Here is a 17,802-nt window from a genome sequence, read left to right on the forward strand (position 1 = left end):
CTGTTGTTAAGAGCTTGCACTCTAACCAACTGAGCCATCCGGCCGCCCCATAAATATATATATATATTTTTTTTAATTTAAAACATTCACCATATTTTTTGATCACACCTCCTAACTTGATAAATCAGTCATTCCCATAGTCCCTGGAATCCAATGGATGCCCAATGGCAACAACTTCAACACAGATTCATAAGTTCAAGCCAAACAGAGCAATTTAGATCAGATTCCCCACTGAGTCCCACTTTCCCCCCTCCTTCTTTGCTCTGGAAGGGTGGGAACAAGCCTGGTTCCAATGCCACTTTCTAAGGTCGGGAAGAGCAAAAGCAGCAGGCCTATGATCTATACCAGTTATCCCACCTTGGGACACAAATAGCTGAGAAAAAACAAAATGAAACATAACAACAAAGGACCTATCCTAGAGGCTTCCCACAGCTAAAGGAGCCTAGAAAGAACAATGTGAAAGAAAGCCTTTGGTGGAAGATGTGATCACGGGACACTGGAAGGAAGGAGAAGCAGGATCCTCCTTTTTCTAACATCAGAACTTTGGCCCGGGGCCTGGAATACAGAACTGATTTATACATAACTTCTATCATGTTTATAAGATGAAGGACAGTCCCTCGGCCACAGCTAATCACCAAGGGCCAGGAACGTAGCAGAGCCACAATGTGCTCAAGGGAAAAGGGCAAAGCATGCACCCCAAGGCGCATCAGTTTCTACTTAGAAGGACCACCGGAGGCTGCATTCCCAGAACAGGATGGAACAAAGAGGCTGTAAATCAGAAGCAAAGCCCCAGGAACTTGGTTGTTCAAAGCACCCTGCAGTAGTAACCCTGTGCTCTTCTTGCAAAGCCTCCAGCTCCCTCTAATGGGCATCATCTGCAAATACCACTGCCCGCAAAGCCTTCCCCGCGCGTGGATATGCTGACTTCATTTGTCTAATAGTGAAAGAAGTGAGAAAACCATCTCTGTCTATAGCAGCATGACGCCAGCGGTGCTCGGCAAAGGCACTGCTCTCACCACTCACACGTTTTACCACAGCCTTGCGCACACCCTCTCTGGTGGGCTACCACAGGACTGTAGGCCTGTCCCAAATCCATACTGGGCAGGGCAAGGAGCCTAACAGAAAAGAACACCCGGAAACATCAGGCCACGCCAGGGCACACCTGAAGAGGCCGAGGATCACCTAGCAGCAGCCAAAAGATCATCCAAATGGCCAGATTCAGAGCAAAAGGAAAGAGCCAGCTTCTGCAACAAGAAGAAATAATATGCACACGGAAATATGCCTCACGGTGGGACTAGCACCGGGATCCTGTTAGGCCACTGGCCAGGTCAACAAAAGCACCGCGCGCAGAACCTCAAATTACTGTGCGTGGCAACGCAGGAAGGATGGCCAGTGGGGGCCCTGAACCAGAATTACGCTCACAGTAAAACCCAGGGGAGGAAATGGGGGCCAGGAGTCTGGAGAACAACGTACAAGGCCAGAAGTAGAAGCAAGTAGAGAAAGAAACAGTGAGACAGGAAGGTGGGCCGTGCGAAGGAAAAACTCAGGGCTCTCCTCATGCCATCATTTCAATGGCTAAACGGGTTATAGCTGGGAAAAACAGGACTGCCACATACTGATACTAATACATGCAATGTCTGATTAAACCTTGCTACCACCCTGCCGAATACGGAACTCTGTCCAAAGCCAAATGGATAATCCTTTGAGGGCAAGTGGAAGGTGAGCATGTGCTCACAGGAACCTATTTCAGTGAGCTCTTTCACCGTCTGAACTGCTCTCCAGTACACAGCAAAGACCCCAAAGGCAGAAGCAGCATTAAGGCTAAACAGAGATACAACGCATTCATTTGCTCTCAAGCCAAAAAGTCACCGAAAGACGCAAGCGGGTTATACTGCAATTGCAAACACGGAGCATCTATCTCAACGCCAGCTGTATCGTTGAACCCCACTAAGCAAGAGGGAGACGCAGGAGAGCCCAGAAGGACCAGGGGAGGAAGATCCAGGCCTGTGACATGCGACGTGGCACCAGGGCTCACAATTCCTGTCCCCAGCACAGCACACAAGCGCAGGGGACAACATGACCCCCAGGCTGCTGAGGGCCCCGGGCCACATACAGGCCTCACTCCAGCAGCTTTTGCAACTCCTGCTGCCTCAGCTTCCTTGTTCACGGAGTCCCGGTCAGACGACCGCCCGCTGGCCATGCTGTCCAGCGAATGGCAGGAGACGGCATTGTACAGCGCTTCGTAGGGACCCTCCTCCTCGGCGCTCACGTCGAAGTCGATGATCAGTTCAGTCACTGCCTTCTCCACGTCACCTGAAGAGGACAGGAGAGGGCCAGAGGGTCAACGAAAGGAGAGCACGGTCTCGGATTGCCAACCACTGCGACCACCAAAAGCCTCTTCAAAAACCTGGACCGACAAACACTAATCCAGTGCAGGAAAATGAATGACTTATTTGCTCCATGGACAGGAATAAACATAGAGAATTTCTTTATAGCCTGAGAAGTGAACAGATTTTTCTCTCATTCAATATGGAAAACCCTTGATATCTATGAGAGGTAGCTCCCAAGACCTTCATAAATCCCCAAATACCTCAATACCATGAGAACATAAAGTTAAACCACAAAATGCAGCAAAGTATAACTGAAAATCTAAGTAATCCTTTACATTCTTAGTAAGACCCTCCATGTGCTCAAGCAAAACGGTGCGAAGCCGTCTCAGACGGAGCCTCCCTCACTGGGTAACTACGAACCTCGGAGGAGCCGAGATCCAAATCTGTGACTGCAAAACTACCCAGGGATCTCTGGGTCACTTGCAAATAGTCCAAACTATAGCTGTAAAATCCCTGAAAGCTGAAAGCTTAATGAACTACTAATCCCATTACTAGTAGATTCTGAGGTCAGGACAAAAGTGTGACCGGGAGGAGGGCCAGGACTCCCCAGTAAAGACAGACTGAGTGCCCTTTCACCCTTGTATCTATCTCCACACTCCCTTGAAAAATCCCTTTCCCTGTTTAGTGTCTGGCTTTGTTCTGTTTCTCTAGCCTCCTTTATTGTGGCTTGTGTCTGGGGAAGGCGTCAATCAGTATTTTGTTTTTCTCATTCATCAGGACCCAAGAGACCACTCAATAAATCTGTAAAGGTGGATCCTGGCAGCACTAGAGAGGCTGGACTGCCTCAGCTAGCACCCAGGGCACATTTATGGGCCAAACGATACATTACCAAAACCTGCCACGTACACATCTACCCACCAACCAGATGACACTCATTCAGTATTTACTGTGGGCCAACGATGTTTAAGACACTACAGTGTGTGTGAGAAAAAGGTTTCACTGAGATTTGAATTCCTTTTGAGATTATCCTGCCTAGTTCACATCCCAGAAGAGATCTCATAGAGCCAACAGTGAAAACAGAGAATAAAGCAGGAAAAAAGAGGGCGGCTATCAGAGGCCTAAGCTATGTCCAATAAAGCTTCATGTAGCAGTTGGAAAAAAAAATGAATTTGAATACAAACTTATTAAGTACTCCCAACTCCCTGAAGTTGTTATTTAAATTAAGAGTTTCCATTCTGCCAAACTCTTTGCAAGCTGAGAGCCCCTTTGCTGGCAGAGAAGAGCCGCCTTACCCTGAGACTTCTGGGATACGGAGTCCATGTTGGAGATGAGAGGTGGCTGGGGAGTGGGAGTTTTATCTGCCTCTTTTGCACTTCTTTTTCCGGTCATGTGATCTACAGGGAAAGACAAAAAACAGCTGCACCAAATACAAATGCCTTGGTTTGGCCAGTGTGTCTTCTGGTCACCCCAGCAGAAAGACAGCCCGCTACCTTCAATGAGCGCTGCAATCTGCTGGCTCTTCTGAGAAGGCAGTTCCCGGACAGTGTCCAGGGCCGTCAGTCCACGGTTATCTCTTATGTTGACATCAATTCCTAGAAAAGCACAGCAGGTGGACAGCACAGTGAGCATTTGCAAGTCAGCCTCACTGAGGCTCCAACGCCAGGCTTCCTAGGCTCCCAGCAGCACCACCACCAGGTTTCATCCAAAGCCGTCTAACCCAGCTATTCATGAACAACTCATACATTTGCCATCAGTCAGTGCAGATGTACATACATTGGGTTCAAATGCAGCCAGTGAGGTCCCCCTCTGGGGAGACTGGGGGGAACCATCCCCACCCTGGCATGCTGTGTAGACAAGAGCGCTGCCAACCTCTCACCTGCAGCCAGCAGGATTTGCACCACATCGGTCTTGCCAAACAAAGCAGCCTCATGCAAAGCACTGCCCTTCTCCGTCTGGAAAGCAAACGAGAGCGCAGAGCAGGATGTCATCAGAACAGTGACCCAGGTTTGGCGTGGCTTCACACGACAAATGGGACATAGACAAGAAGGGACAGGAAAATAAAATAAACCACACAAAGTTCTCTGTCATTATCTCTCCCATTTTTCTTGTCTGGATTCCAAAACCACGATCATGGCCTATACATCAAGGGTGTCTGATGTGCCACCAGCAGGCCACACGTGAGTAACTGCACAGTTACTCTTGGAGCCACCTACTGGTAAAACTCCTCAAAATTCCACCTTCCTGGGTGGAAGGAATAATGAGAAGAAACGTACAAGGGAAAAAAATCACCTTTAACTTCAAGGGTGGTTTGGTCAATGCAAAGCCTAGGGAAGATCGTTCCTCTGAACGGAGAAAGACCAACCAAGGGAAAGGCTAAGTCTCCCGTCGGCCAGGTCAAGCAGATGGGACTCTGGAGGTGCTACGCGGTGGCAGTGGGAACACATGTATAGGAAGATAATGAAACTATTGGAATTTTGAGAGCTCATCCGTTATCACATCTTTTCAGGGTGCAACGACTATAGATGACCCCTGAAAAGAAGCCAAAACTAACAAACTCACTTGGTGAGTTTGTCTCTTGAGTTTCACAGGAAAATGAGTCAAGGAACAGAAGCTCTGACACGTGATGCGAAACGTGCTAAGTAAGAACACAGCCCAGCAGCACGGCGTCTGTGCCTCTCCCAGGACTGCGCCCCGAGCCTGGCAGGTGTGTGGGCCGCTACCTGGTAGTTGCTCTCCATGCCGGCCTCCAGCAGTACCTGCACCACGGCTCTGTGGCCGTTCCTGGCCGCCAGGTGCAGGGGGGTATGCTTCTTAGTGTTGCAGCTCAGGAGGTTGGGGTGTGCGTTGAGAAGCATCTTCACCACCTCCAGTCTCCCGTAGAGCGCGGCCAGGTCGAGCGGCGTCTCGAACTTGTTATTGCGCATGGTGGGGTCCGTCAGCTCCTCCAGGAGGACCTTCACCACCTCCGTGTGGCCGTACTGCGCGGCGCAGTGCAGGGCCGTCTCGTTGTCGTTGTTCTAAAGAGGCAACAAGCAGATCGCATCAGAACGGTGACTGCCATGTGACGGGGACAATCACACATAAAACCACTGAAATTTAAATGAGAAAAATAGCAGCAATACTTGGGGACTGACAGAAGTCGGTCAGATCCAGACACACTCCCCTGCAAGCAAGGCCGACGGCTCCCATCAGCCACATCCGGCCCAATTACCGCCAGAGGGGAGCAGTCACCTCCTTGGCATGTGCTGTCTCTCTCCTCTGTGCTGTGAAGTCCGCGTCTCCAGATTGCAGAGAGACTGAGCTAGGGAACGTGGCCGGCCTTGGGCAGAAGCCCTGGCACGGACGAATGCCAATAATATCACTGCCATTGATTCATTTGAAACTTCAACTGGTTTTACAATTTATATGTAGCCAACCCTCTGGTTCTGATTCTGGATTGGGTGATCATCCATTGCCTCACACACAAGCTTTTTTGAAAGAGTTTGTCATCTGCTTAGCTTCTTGCATGCAAATCAATCAGCCAACAATGAAAGGAACAGAGCAGAGCACCAAAATCACGCTCAAGACATCAGCCAACAGCCATTTCCAGGGGAGGGAGGCACAGAGGAACTGGGACCCTGAGCGGCCCTGGGCCTATTCCAGAGGCTGCACCAACCAGTACATGCAGGGCCAGCACAGGGAAGCGTTTCTTACATAGGAAAGACTCAACGAGACACTGGAATGTTTTGTGTGAGAGGTGCAAAATATTCAAAATTGTAACACTGCCATCAATTCCAATTCACGACCCCATGGTCCTTTAATGCCAAATTTGCGTCAAACTAAAGGGAGAACTTTGGATAAAATAGGAGAAGTTTGTGCTTTTTCAACTATCGGCAGCAAACTCTTACCTATTCCAATTATGTTCTTTCTTTTACTACTGACAATGTATAATTAGGGCAGGAATAAAGCGCTTTTCATGCCCTTTCCTTTTTTAGAAGCACTAATGAAAATAATTGTCCCACAAGATTTTGAAATTCCTGAATTTATCCGGGAGGCTTCTGCCACTTTAGGGAAACAAAGCTTATGAAGGGGTTTGCCCAGCAAGTCAATATTATGCACCTTTCAGTGGTCAAAAGGCAAAAATCAAATGTTTCCACAATTGCTTTAATTGTATTAATGACGTTCAAAGGAACGGACCAGAAGTTACCCAAACACGCATGCAGTTCCATCTGCTTTTGACCTGGCATTTGACTGCATCATTTTCTCCAGCTACACCAAGGGTGCCAGAAAGATCCAGAGCTGCTGGGAGCAAGGACCCAAGAGGCCAGAATGATAGCAAAGAAAATCTTAAGACTGAAATGAGGACAGAAAAGGGTGGTAGCAGGAGGCACATGCAAGATAAACGCACACAAATAAACAGAGGACACAGCACTGAGTTCAAAGGTGGTTCAAGAAAGCAGCGGCTGAGAAAGTGCAGGCGGTCTTCATGGCCTCGGGCAAAGGCAGTTAGCAAGGCCCCTGTGATAGAACAGGGCCCAGGGACGGGGAAATGCTGGGCGGAAGGTAAGTCCGCAGGGTTCCCTGTGCCAAACAAACCATTAGGACATCCACTTGGAAGGCCCAATTCCTAGGCAGATATGGCATGAGTTCCCTGAGCAAACTTAGAGCTGTCACTTAGTTTCTCACGATGAAACAACAGCTATATCAACAAAAGCTCACAGGAGCTTTCTGCAGAGCGATCCTGGAGCCAAGTGGCAACTCGAGGAAGTTGAAGAGGATTCTCAGGGTTTTACATCTCAAGATTAGCATGACAGCAAGGGTCAAGCAAGTCAGCTTCTTCTTGTTAAAACTCCCATCCAGAAAACCTTGTTTACTCTGAAGCAGATACTGTTGTCTCTTTTATATCCAAGTAGTCGCCCAATGAGCAGAATAATCCGTCCTTGATTTTGTAAAAAGTATGCCATGAGGGACTAAAGAACTGTAAAACTCAAACTACCCGGGGGGGGGGGGGGGGTCTTCCCTGGTTTTTTTTTTTTTTTTTTTTTTGCCAGAACTAAGACAGCTGCCAAAAAGCTGCCTTGCTAAAAGGACAAGGTTTTGATCACTACCAGGCAACGTTTCCACCGATACGAAAAGTGGCCTCACCACATCCCTGCAGAGTATCAGGCTCATATCCACAGTGTAGAAAGCATCCCACTTATGTTTCAGTCCTGCCAGACGTGGCCTGGTAACCATAACAATCTTGGGTTTGTGTGTGTGGTGAGCACATCTCTCGACTATTGAACACAGGCCACTACCATGAGCTGTTACTGCCATTTCCCATTTGAGCCTGACAACTATACCGGCAGGAAGTCACTCTGTGTTGATTCACGGACCCACAGGAAGGGGAGGGATGCCAGACAGCGCAGACTCACAGCCACCTGGAACCCTTCTCTTCCAAATCGCAGCACAGGTGCTCACAACACCTCAGGAGTTCCCAGAATCATACTACTATGCAGCTGGACTGAGGAAGGGCACTGAGAAGAAATACCCCAATTTCCCCCAAAGTCTTTGCACAAACTCTCCGTTCCTGCCCATTTTGAGACCACTTTCGTTTTTCCTTGCTATGGTCAGTACTTCTAAGAAAAAAAAAAGATCCCTATATACACCCTTTATATCTGTAGACCCCATTCAACATGTAAATCCATTATATTTAGGCGTGTACACACACACACACACACGCAGCAGAAAACCATACAGAAACATTTCCATGGCCTTTCTCTTCTCAGACTATTCAAAACCACTGTCACCTCCCAGTGCTTAGGTTACAGCCAACTGAACTCTTGTCCATTGTTGACAGAGACCTGAGTTAAGGACAAACTGGGTCTACTGAGATTTAGAAGATACAGGAGGAACATGAGTACTGCGCCCATCACGTGAAGGGGAGTCTGACCTACTCTGTAAGGGTCTAGCAGGTAGAACTCTGACCAACTGACAGAAGCTTAGGAAGACAGATAGCAACCAAGCATAAGAAACCAAAAATCAGTGGAATCCCCAAAGAGTAATACTGTTTGTTATTAGGAGAAACAAACAAACAAGAGGGAGATGGCCCATCTTTTGGGTGAGAGAAGATTCCTGCTCTGGGTGGGAAGTGGGCTTAGATCAGTGACTCTCAAGCTGGCTTCACTTTGGAGTTACAGGGGAACTTCGAAGGAACTGATACTGAGTGCCACCCACACTCACCGAGGCAGCACCTCAGAGCGACAGCCCGGGAAGACTATTATTAAAAGCTTACCACCCTAGTAGGCTTCAATCATTCATCACCATCAAGAATGAGACAAACTGGCGTCACGTGCATTGTGACATGATGCACTAAAAAGGGAGGACACAATATTACTCCTGTGGCATCCTTACCAAAAATGTATAACCTAAATTGAGGAAATATCAGAGAAACTCAAACTGAGAGACAGCCAACAAAACAACGGGCCTATCCTCTTCAAAAATGCCAATGTCATGAAAGACTCTTTAGGCTGAGGAACTGGTCCAGCATGTGTATGATCCTGGACCAGGAAAAAAAATGGTTCTAGACGACATTCTTGAGACAATTTGTGAGATTTGAGCATGGATTCTGTATTACATAACTGTATTATGTCAATGGCAAGCTTTCTGAATGTGATCATTGTATTGTGATTATATAAGTGAATGTCCTTGCTCTTAGGAGATACACGCTGAAGTATTTGGGGCTAAAGGTCATGATGTCCATGACGTAATTCCAGATAGTTCATCATCAACCTACACCAATTACATACGTGGGGGACAGGGCACGCGAATGTGACAAAATGTTAACAACTGGTTTATCTAGGAGAAGAGGATAACGCAGTTCATTGAGTTATTCTGGCAACTTTTGTAAGTTGGAAATTTTTCCAAATAAAGTTTTATGAAAGCTCGCTAGGCGATTCTGATGCTTCCAGACAAGCTGAGCAGCTTGTGGAGACAACTGGTCTAGGTAACTTGCAGGTCTCTTCCAGCTCTAAGACTGGATTAATTTTAAGTGTACAGAAAAACAGACCCGCCCTAAAACTAACTTGACTGTGGCTCATCTTCTGATATTCAGGCTAAATTAAAATTATTTTGTAAGATGGTAACACATAACTTTAATGGTTCCCCCTTAGCTGGGGGTGACTTTCATTTGCACTGGTCTACGCTGACGTGTGACAAAGGAAAGACTCCGTATGTGGAAGCTCATAAAAACTACCTCTGCTTCCTAGAAAGGCACCTTCGTTCCCGCAGGTGCCTGACAAGACCTGCACGCAAAGTCCTAGACACGAGCCAGGTCAATACTGCATCAGGGTAAGACCCAGGGAGGTCAGAGCCAGATCGTCTCAAGGAGAGCCTGCGTTCAGCACAACCCAGACAGCTCCATCCTCAATCCGGTTTCCATCAGTTGCCCCGCGGGGGAGGGGCGGGAGGAGATAAAGGGCAGTATTTCCAAAGAGAGAAGTCTGTTCTTATTCTGTTTACATTAATTTTCTCTTATGTGTAGAAAATCAAGGGATAGGACAATGCACTTTCAAGAACCAAAGGCTTACCTTTAATCAGAGCTTTACAAGCTAACTGAACTCACCGCGGAGTGGGAAACAATCACCTCAAGGCGCCTCCCCGCAAAACAAAACCCTGTACCGACTAACTGAGCAACGCTTCATCCAGCTTCCTCCCCTAGCAACGAAGAAGGAGTTCCAAAAGGCCATTTCAGAAATACCACATTAGACATGCCTTTTAAAATCGGGATCTCAAGTATTACTAGTTACCAGATATTTCTATGCACATTATCTTACTTAAACTCCAAAAGAATACAGCAAGATAGACGGTATACCCCATTTTACAGAAGAGGAAACTGAGGCTCAGAGAAAGTAAGACACTTGTTCAACAAAACCAAGTAAGTGGCAGCACAGAATTCAAATTCAGGTCTCACTTGACAGACGGTGACCTGTGCGAGTTCTCCACTCTACCGTATCATTTTCAAAACAAAAAAGGGAGAAAACTAAGAGCATCTTCCTATTTTGAAGATTAGAAAACAGACTGTAAAGAGCGGGCCCAACCAAAAGTGAATATGCTCCACTACCCCAGATCAAACTGCTTCTCCACCATCATGGCCCAACAGCTGAAGAAATCTTCCCCAGAGCCTGCCTAGGTCCAGTCCGCAGGGAGCTTCATTTGCTAAGTCAGTATTTCTTAAAGAAAAACATGAACTATCTGCCTTGCATTTAGACACATGCAGAAAAGCATCTTATGTTTGCCTTCCCTAAGGCTGTGTTAAGTCAGAGAAGTGAAAGGGAGCTAATGTGAGTAATGCAGTGACTCAACCCAAATCCAGATTGTTGCCAAAAAGCAAACTTCATCTGAATGAAAAGAGCAGGTGAGAGCGCTGAGGAAAGAGGCTAACATCACCTCTCCTCCCCACCCCCCAAACCCTGCCACCGATGTGGTGAAGGCCCCAGGGGCAGTGAGGCCGGCAGGCCTGGGCACCAGGCTGATCAGACCTTTACCGGTCCCAGCCTCACAGGGTGGGAGACTAAACGCAGGTGACCTGCGTGGGCCTGCTTGGCCGAGAGTGACATAGCAGAGAGAGAAGTCAACGCTGCAGGGAAGGGACTGAGGCTCTAACCCCCAGGCAGAAATGCACAAACTCAGGGAAAGGAGAGCAGAGCCACAGCAACAGATTTTTAGTCACCCCGTGCCCCTGCCCCCATGCCCCTACCACAAGCTACTGAAAATCAGATTCTACTTCAAAAGAAACATAGGAAACAGACTAAAAAGAAATTTTCTTTTTAATCCGGGAAGTAAAAAACTTAATCATTTTTTCTGTGCTTCTTAAAAAGTAAGCTAATTTGTTGGACATCTTTTAGTTGCATTTTTCTTTTCTGAATTTAAATGATTTTAGAACTCACAATAGTAAATTATGCATATAATATGGTTCCCTCTTTCCCCCCATTTCTGCCACTTCTAAGATTTTCAGACATTCTAGGAAAAGCACCCAACCTTTCCAGAATTAGTATGGATTTTAAAAATAAACACAAAACCCACTGAAGCTACATGTTCCCATTCCCAGCCAAGCCAGAGGCAGATGGGCTGAAGCGGAGAGCAGTCAGGGTGATGAGAGGAGCCTGAGGGGACAAGAGTGGAAGCTGGAGAGGACCAAAGAGGGAATGCAGCTGGAGAAATGATGCAGAGAAACCCTGGCAGTGAAGTACACACCTTGGCATTGATATAAGGGTCAAAGGGGCCGTACTTTTTGAGTTCTTTGATCTCAAGAGCATTCTACAAAAAGGAGAGGAAAAGAAAAGGTGACGATGAAACGGATGAAATATATCAAAGCAACGCACAGCCCCTAGGGGGCGCAACACGAGAACTCAGCCGGACCTGCCCTCTGGGAGCCTCAACAGGAAGTTAACGGGATGACTCTCTCCAGGGCTCGGCACTCATCGCCCCCCTTTATCCAAGCATCCAACCAGAACCACAGTAATGGTTTTTAAATAAATCAGTGTAGTACTTGTAACTACTACCAGATCCATTAGGTTCTTCAAGCTATTGCAGCCATCGTGCCCAGCCCCCGCGCCACCCACCCGGCTGCCATACTCCGTGGGGACACCAGGTGGGAGGGAGGCAGCTGTGAGTAGGACAAGTTAGCACACTCAAGTGGCTCAAAACTCCAAGCAGCTGTGTTCCAAGGCAAACGTGAGCAAAGACAGGATGAGAAATGGTTCCTGAAAATTTCTTAAATGAGAAGGGCTTTGATAGGTGACTCGTTTTTTCAACATCAAGGGCTATGAGTAAAAAGCCAACTTCCTTATAGGTTTCCTCCAGATAAATGACAGTCGCTTTAGCAAGGAGGAGTAAATTGCACATCGATTCTAAACAGGCAATTCTGAAGCTACCATATTCATTTCTAATGTTACGAAACAAACATTCTCGTTGATGATCTTAAATGTGTGCTGCTCACCTCCCCAGAAAATACAGCCCAACGGGAAAGGGAAGCTGATGAACAGCTATCCGCATAGTGTCACCTGTGGGAGCTCAGCTTCCATTCTCGCAGACCTTGGGGTGAAGGTGCCCTCCTCTGGGTCAAAGTCACGCTCGGGACAGCCCACTGAGAATGTGCACGGTCTAGGTGACAGATGGCCTCGCAGCATGACCTCCTACTTTCTGAGGATAATCCTGATCTAATTCCACAGGGAATTTCACAGTCTCCTCTCAGCAAAGTCATCAGGAAAACAGTCCTACCCTGAGAAACAGCATCATCGCTCTCATTCAAGCAACTAAGAAAAATAGCTGCTTCGGTTCCGAGCAGAGATGGGAGAACGGCTTGTCACACGGGGAGAGCCCATCTCCTCTCAGACCCAAACTACAGGGAGCTGTATTCTACAGGAGGCTTATCTAGAACGTGCATAATTCAAGTGTAAGTTTTCCAAGGTAATAAACGTAGAGGATGTAGGTCTCAGAATACCTAAGTCCATGGACATTGTAAGGTACTTCTGCTCAAATGCTGCCTTTTTTATTTTCAAGGATTCTCTCTGCTTTGTCAAAGCATGGTCACTTAAATTAACATTAGAGGACACCTTCGTCCTGCTGAATCCTTCCTGACCTCCACTCACGGGTCTGGGAGCTGACTTTCCAGCACCTGCTCAAGTACTGCCACGCCTGCGAGTTCTGATGCACGTACAACAGCACGGGTCACGGACCGACATGCGCTGGGGAGCATTTCTGTTTACCAGCTAAAGCTGCATTGCCAGGTCGATGGCAGAAGCACAATGTGCAATTAATGAATAAGCCCACCAGTTTGAAAGGGACGCGCAGCAGCTTTGCAGGATTTGCATGATTTCAAATCTTGCACATGAGGTTAGTATTTCCATTTTTATGATAGCACCATTCCCAAACTGCAGGACTCAGATGCATGGGAAATGCATCCTCACAGAGTGAGGTCTCCCTGATGCACTAAGAGGACGGCAGTCACTCAGGGCCTGGAAGAGACCCGACTACGGGACGGAGCCGGTGACGAGGTCGTGGCCGCCGCGGAACGGAAGAAAGCGTCCCTTCCTTCCGACCTGTTCATTGACTCTGGTGTGTGAGGGCCCTTGATGGATGAGCAGCCGCACTATCTGGGCATCTCCTTTCCAGGCTGCCAAGTGCAGCGGGTAACAGCCTTTAGAATCAGCCACGTTGGTCAGCGCATCGTTCCTCAGAAGAACCTCGACCACATCCCTGGAAGGCAAAAGTCCACCATGAGTTTGCAGAACGCAGACGCCTTTCCTACGAACAGCTCTTCGCACATACACAGCAAGCACAACGGCCTTTCCCAGCTACGATCGCCTCTCCGCCTGAGCTCATTGCCCAGCTTCTTCCTTTTATCCCATAAACTACTTGGACAGCGGTTGATGGGCAGCTGAGCCATCTTGGGCCACTCCACAATGACTCTCTACCTCCTGTGTATCTAGGCTTTCTAGATACTCCATCCATTTTCCATTCTTTTGGAAATGTCTGGTCCCCTTGTCTAAATCTTGCAATACTTCCTTGTTTGTGATGCTTAAACAGCAGTCGGGACATAATTTACATAAAAGAAGTCATGCAAGACAAACAGCATTAATTCATTACATTATTCAGAGAATTTAATGATATGGGAGCTGAAAGTGGACAGGCAGAGCCGAATTCAAGTTGTTGCAAATACAAGCCAGACACATGTGGCATCGTTTGCTACATCCAGGAAGAAGGCCTTGGCATTCTTGGGGGCACCACTAATTAAGCAGATACAAATGTATAATTATCCCCAGGCACATGAGGTTGAAGAAAACCCCCACTGTAAATAAAAACAACATCTGGAGATCAAATTGGCTAACAAGCTACGGTCTTTCAAATCCAAGATTCACTTTAATTCATGTTACCCCACTGTTTGGGGGGAGAGGGGTCGCTACCTATTTCTTGTTAGCTTTGCCTAAAACGGCTATAGAAAAGACACAACAATCACTTTTAATATATTTTAGGAAAGCTTAAAGTAGAAGGTAACAATCACCGCCTTGTTTTTGGCACGTCAGAGTCACTCAGGCTGGGCCAAACATTGCACAAGGTACAGAACCCCACCAAGTGGCGAGAGCTCTCCTCCTTGCTCAGATAAATCTAAAGTGGTCCCAACAATCCCTCCTCATAAAAACTAAATTCTATGGCCAATCTCTTATAGTGTCATGCCTCGGCTGTCTTTAACACTCTACTCTCTTACACTCTGGTTTCCATTCTTACACGTCCTAGCACACTTACTCGCCGTACTCCACAATCGTACCTGTCCCTTCACCCAGCCACCACGTTCTCCCTCAACCGAAGGGCAGCACCCTCTTCCAGCTGCCAATCATTTGCATCTATGCTTTCTTCTCTTAAACTCCTCTTAATAAACTCTCTTAAACTTCTCTTAAACACACTTTCTCTGGAAAAATTCCCACACAAATACCACCCATTTCCTAATAGCCTCTCTATCCGTAAGAGAATTAAATAGGCCATATTATTTATGTATTTCTTCTCTTAAAAATGGTTCTTGTCTGCAAGCTAATGTTATGAGGAAAAAATGGCAAGCAAAAGACAGAGTAATAAATAACTACTTTAACAGAGGGAAAGTTTCTCATGACCGCTCCATCTATTTTCAGCTTATAAAGCAGCTGGTTACCGAACAGATTATCCAGCCCTTTTATGATCTGGCTGCCCCAAATTGGATCTTCATATTCAGATGAGTGTGGCACTGCCCCATTTCAGAGGGGAAAGGACAAACAGAAGAAAAGGTAAAACTTAATCTCTGGTTCAAGGTTTCTGGGGGGGTGGGGAAGAATGTTTAAGTTACACACTGAAAAGAGACTCAGGAATTCTGAATGGACTGCATTTAGTTTGTTTTTCTCTGTTCCTCAAAGTGACTGCTTAGTAATCCTTTACAGGAACTGAAAAAGACCATCCAGAGGCTGGGTCCTGCGGGTGGGCGGGAAGGCAGCCGCAGTACTTACTTATGGCCGTTCAGGGCAGCGTGGTGTAGAGGTGTATACCCCGTGCTGTCGACACAGTTCACGTTGGGCCCTCTCCAGATGCTACAGAGAAAAAAGAAGAAGAAAACAAAGTCACAAACCAAATTTAGAGACAGCTGGCTGCCTGGAAAAGAATTCTGGGTGATGTTTAAGCAAATTAGTTACTTCCACATGACTTCTGATAAAGGACAGTGGGAATTTACCCCAGAAATGCAAAGGACCGAGGGTGCACAAGGGTTTGCTGAACAAGGAGTCGAGTGTCAAGACAACAGTGTCGTCATTTAACAGCGTGTCCTTTTGCACCCTTCTCCTCATCTGGAACTTCCATAATCACTCAGTCAGGACGCGAGCCTCTGAACACTCCCAGGATTGTAACAACAGCTCTTGGAAAGGTCATCGAAAACATCACTAAAGGAAACCACCCAGGCAGCCACCTCTGTGCTGGTGACTGAAGGCTTGAGAGGCAGCTCCACACAGACCAGAGAGAAAATCAGGACAATTCAACCACAAAGACCAGGATCAAAGAACCCACACACATAAAAGCACCGGGATATTTGTGTTACGATGCAAGAGACAATTTTGTCTTTCCTTTGTGACTGTGTTATTCAGAATAAAAATTTACAGAATCTACTTTGACAGCCTTATTTGAATCAAAAATACCATAATAGGAAGGCTGAAATGTCATCTTGTTTAATCTCAAAGATTTAACTCTTATTTCTGTTTCACATCTTACTTCATTGGCCAGAGCTTCTAAATTCCTATGAAGTAGCCGAGGGCAGCCTTGTTTAGTCCTTGTTTTTGGTGAAAATACTTCTAATGTTGTTGGCAGCTGGTTTGAGATACACACTCTATAATATGCAAAGAAAGAATTTTTTCCCCATTTAAAGTGCTATTAAAAACAGTTGTTTAATTTAAATGCATTTTCTACATCTATGGAAATAATCGTCGTTTTTCACATTTAACCAATTAATATGTTCTTATCAATAGGTTTCTTAATATTGAGCCATTCTTTCATTCCTGGAATAAACCAAAAACCTTATTTGGCCTTTCTCCATTATGACCATGTTACTGAATTCTACCTGAGAGTATTTTATTTAGGACACTCACATCTGCATTCATAAGTGAGGCTGGTCTATAGTTTTTGCTTTCTGTGCTACTGCTATTGGATTGTGTTAGTGTTAGGTTTGGGTCATGATCATCTGGGTAGCTAACTACCCACCCACTTCTATATTCAGGAATCAGTGACATAGCGCATAAACGTTATAAAGAATCACCAGTAAAACCACCTGGGCCCAGAGCCTTTATGCGCAGATGTTGGAAGTAGCATTATTTACAACAACAAAAGTTTGGAAATAGCCCAAAAGACTATCAATACAGAAATGATTACGGTAACTAAGGTATAGACACATACTAGAATTTCATATACCAGTTATATTGATTGCTGTGTAGTAAAACAGAATAGAGATCACAATGGAATGTTAAAGAGAAAAAAAGAAACAAAACTGTAAATACTGTAGAGAAGGAGTAAATGAGGGAAATTTATCAGGACAGTAGCTTCAGTATTCAAGTTTAACCCATCTGTCTCAAGTTCTATGAAGTGAAAGAAACAATTCCCACTCTACACCACAGATGGATAGAAGATAGATAGATAGTCTCAGCCCAAGAAAACAAGAAAAGATGTCATCAAGTAACTGGCAATATTGAGGAATTTCTAAAAGGCAGAAATCAGACAAGGTCAGATCTACAGAGACACAACCCAGAAGTATGCAAATTAAAATAATCACACGCTGCTTTTCACCTATCAGACTGATAAAAATGACATCATAACGTGTTTATGTAAAGATCAGGGAAAGAAGCACTCTTAAATACCACTGGTATGAGTTTAAATTGGTGAATTCCTTTGGGAAGACAATTTGTCAGCGTCCACCAAAACCAAAAATAGGCATTCACTCTGAGCGTTTCCACTGCCAGGCAACTAACTATGCAGCGGAAACACTGGTACATGTGCACAGTCACATATGTGTACAGGATTGCTTCACTGTGTGAGTAAAAACTAAAAACCTCATGTCCACCAGTAATAGAGGAGCAGTTAAATATCAGGTATATGCATAAAATGAATTATTATATAACCATCAACAACAATAACAACAAAGGAAAGAAAAGAAGATGGACCTATGTGTCCTGACATGGAAAGATTTCCCAAGAAATACTTTGCTATGGGTAAGTGAAAAAAAGAAGTCATTGTATAATACACAAAATATGGGTCCCATTTTTCAAAGTACATCTGTGTACACACGTACACACACACACGCACACACACACGCACACACACATCCTGGGGAAGAGTGCTCACCAAGCTCTGCTTACCTCTGGGGAAGGAAACGTGTGGGGGGCACAGCAGAATGGCGGAAAGGAAACCTCATGTCCTGCTCTGGATTCCACCATGGTTTAAAACATTTACA

General features: G+C 46.0%; 1 protein-coding gene across 11 annotated transcripts in view; it reads right to left on the bottom strand.

Annotated features, from left to right (window-relative positions):
* ANKS1A (ankyrin repeat and sterile alpha motif domain containing 1A) overlaps positions 1-17,802 on the bottom strand; it is a 172,741-nt gene that overhangs the window by 92,231 nt on the left and 62,708 nt on the right. For 6 of the 11 annotated variants that reach the window (XM_074332831.2, XM_074332834.2, XM_019738740.3 and 3 more), the window contains exons 2-9: positions 15,323-15,403; positions 13,391-13,547; positions 11,544-11,606; positions 5,051-5,347; positions 4,207-4,282; positions 3,821-3,922; positions 3,623-3,724; positions 2,114-2,313 (exon numbers count right to left, since the gene is read on the bottom strand). In XM_074332831.2, the coding sequence (XP_074188932.2) occupies positions 2,114-2,313; positions 3,623-3,724; positions 3,821-3,922; positions 4,207-4,282; positions 5,051-5,347; positions 11,544-11,606; positions 13,391-13,547; positions 15,323-15,403 (1,078 nt within the window). Of the gene's footprint in view, positions 1-2,113; positions 2,314-3,622; positions 3,725-3,820; positions 3,923-4,206; positions 4,283-5,050; positions 5,348-11,543; positions 11,607-13,390; positions 13,548-15,322; positions 15,404-17,707; positions 17,779-17,802 lie in introns of those variants that run through there. The other 5 variants (XM_074332833.2, XM_074332836.2, XM_074332838.2 and 2 more) reach the window with 2 other exon arrangements.

Source organism: Rhinolophus sinicus, chromosome 2, assembly GCF_057876585.1.
Source record: "Rhinolophus sinicus isolate RSI-liver-muscle chromosome 2, RSI-T2T, whole genome shotgun sequence".
NCBI classification, from domain to species: domain Eukaryota; kingdom Metazoa; phylum Chordata; class Mammalia; order Chiroptera; family Rhinolophidae; genus Rhinolophus; species Rhinolophus sinicus.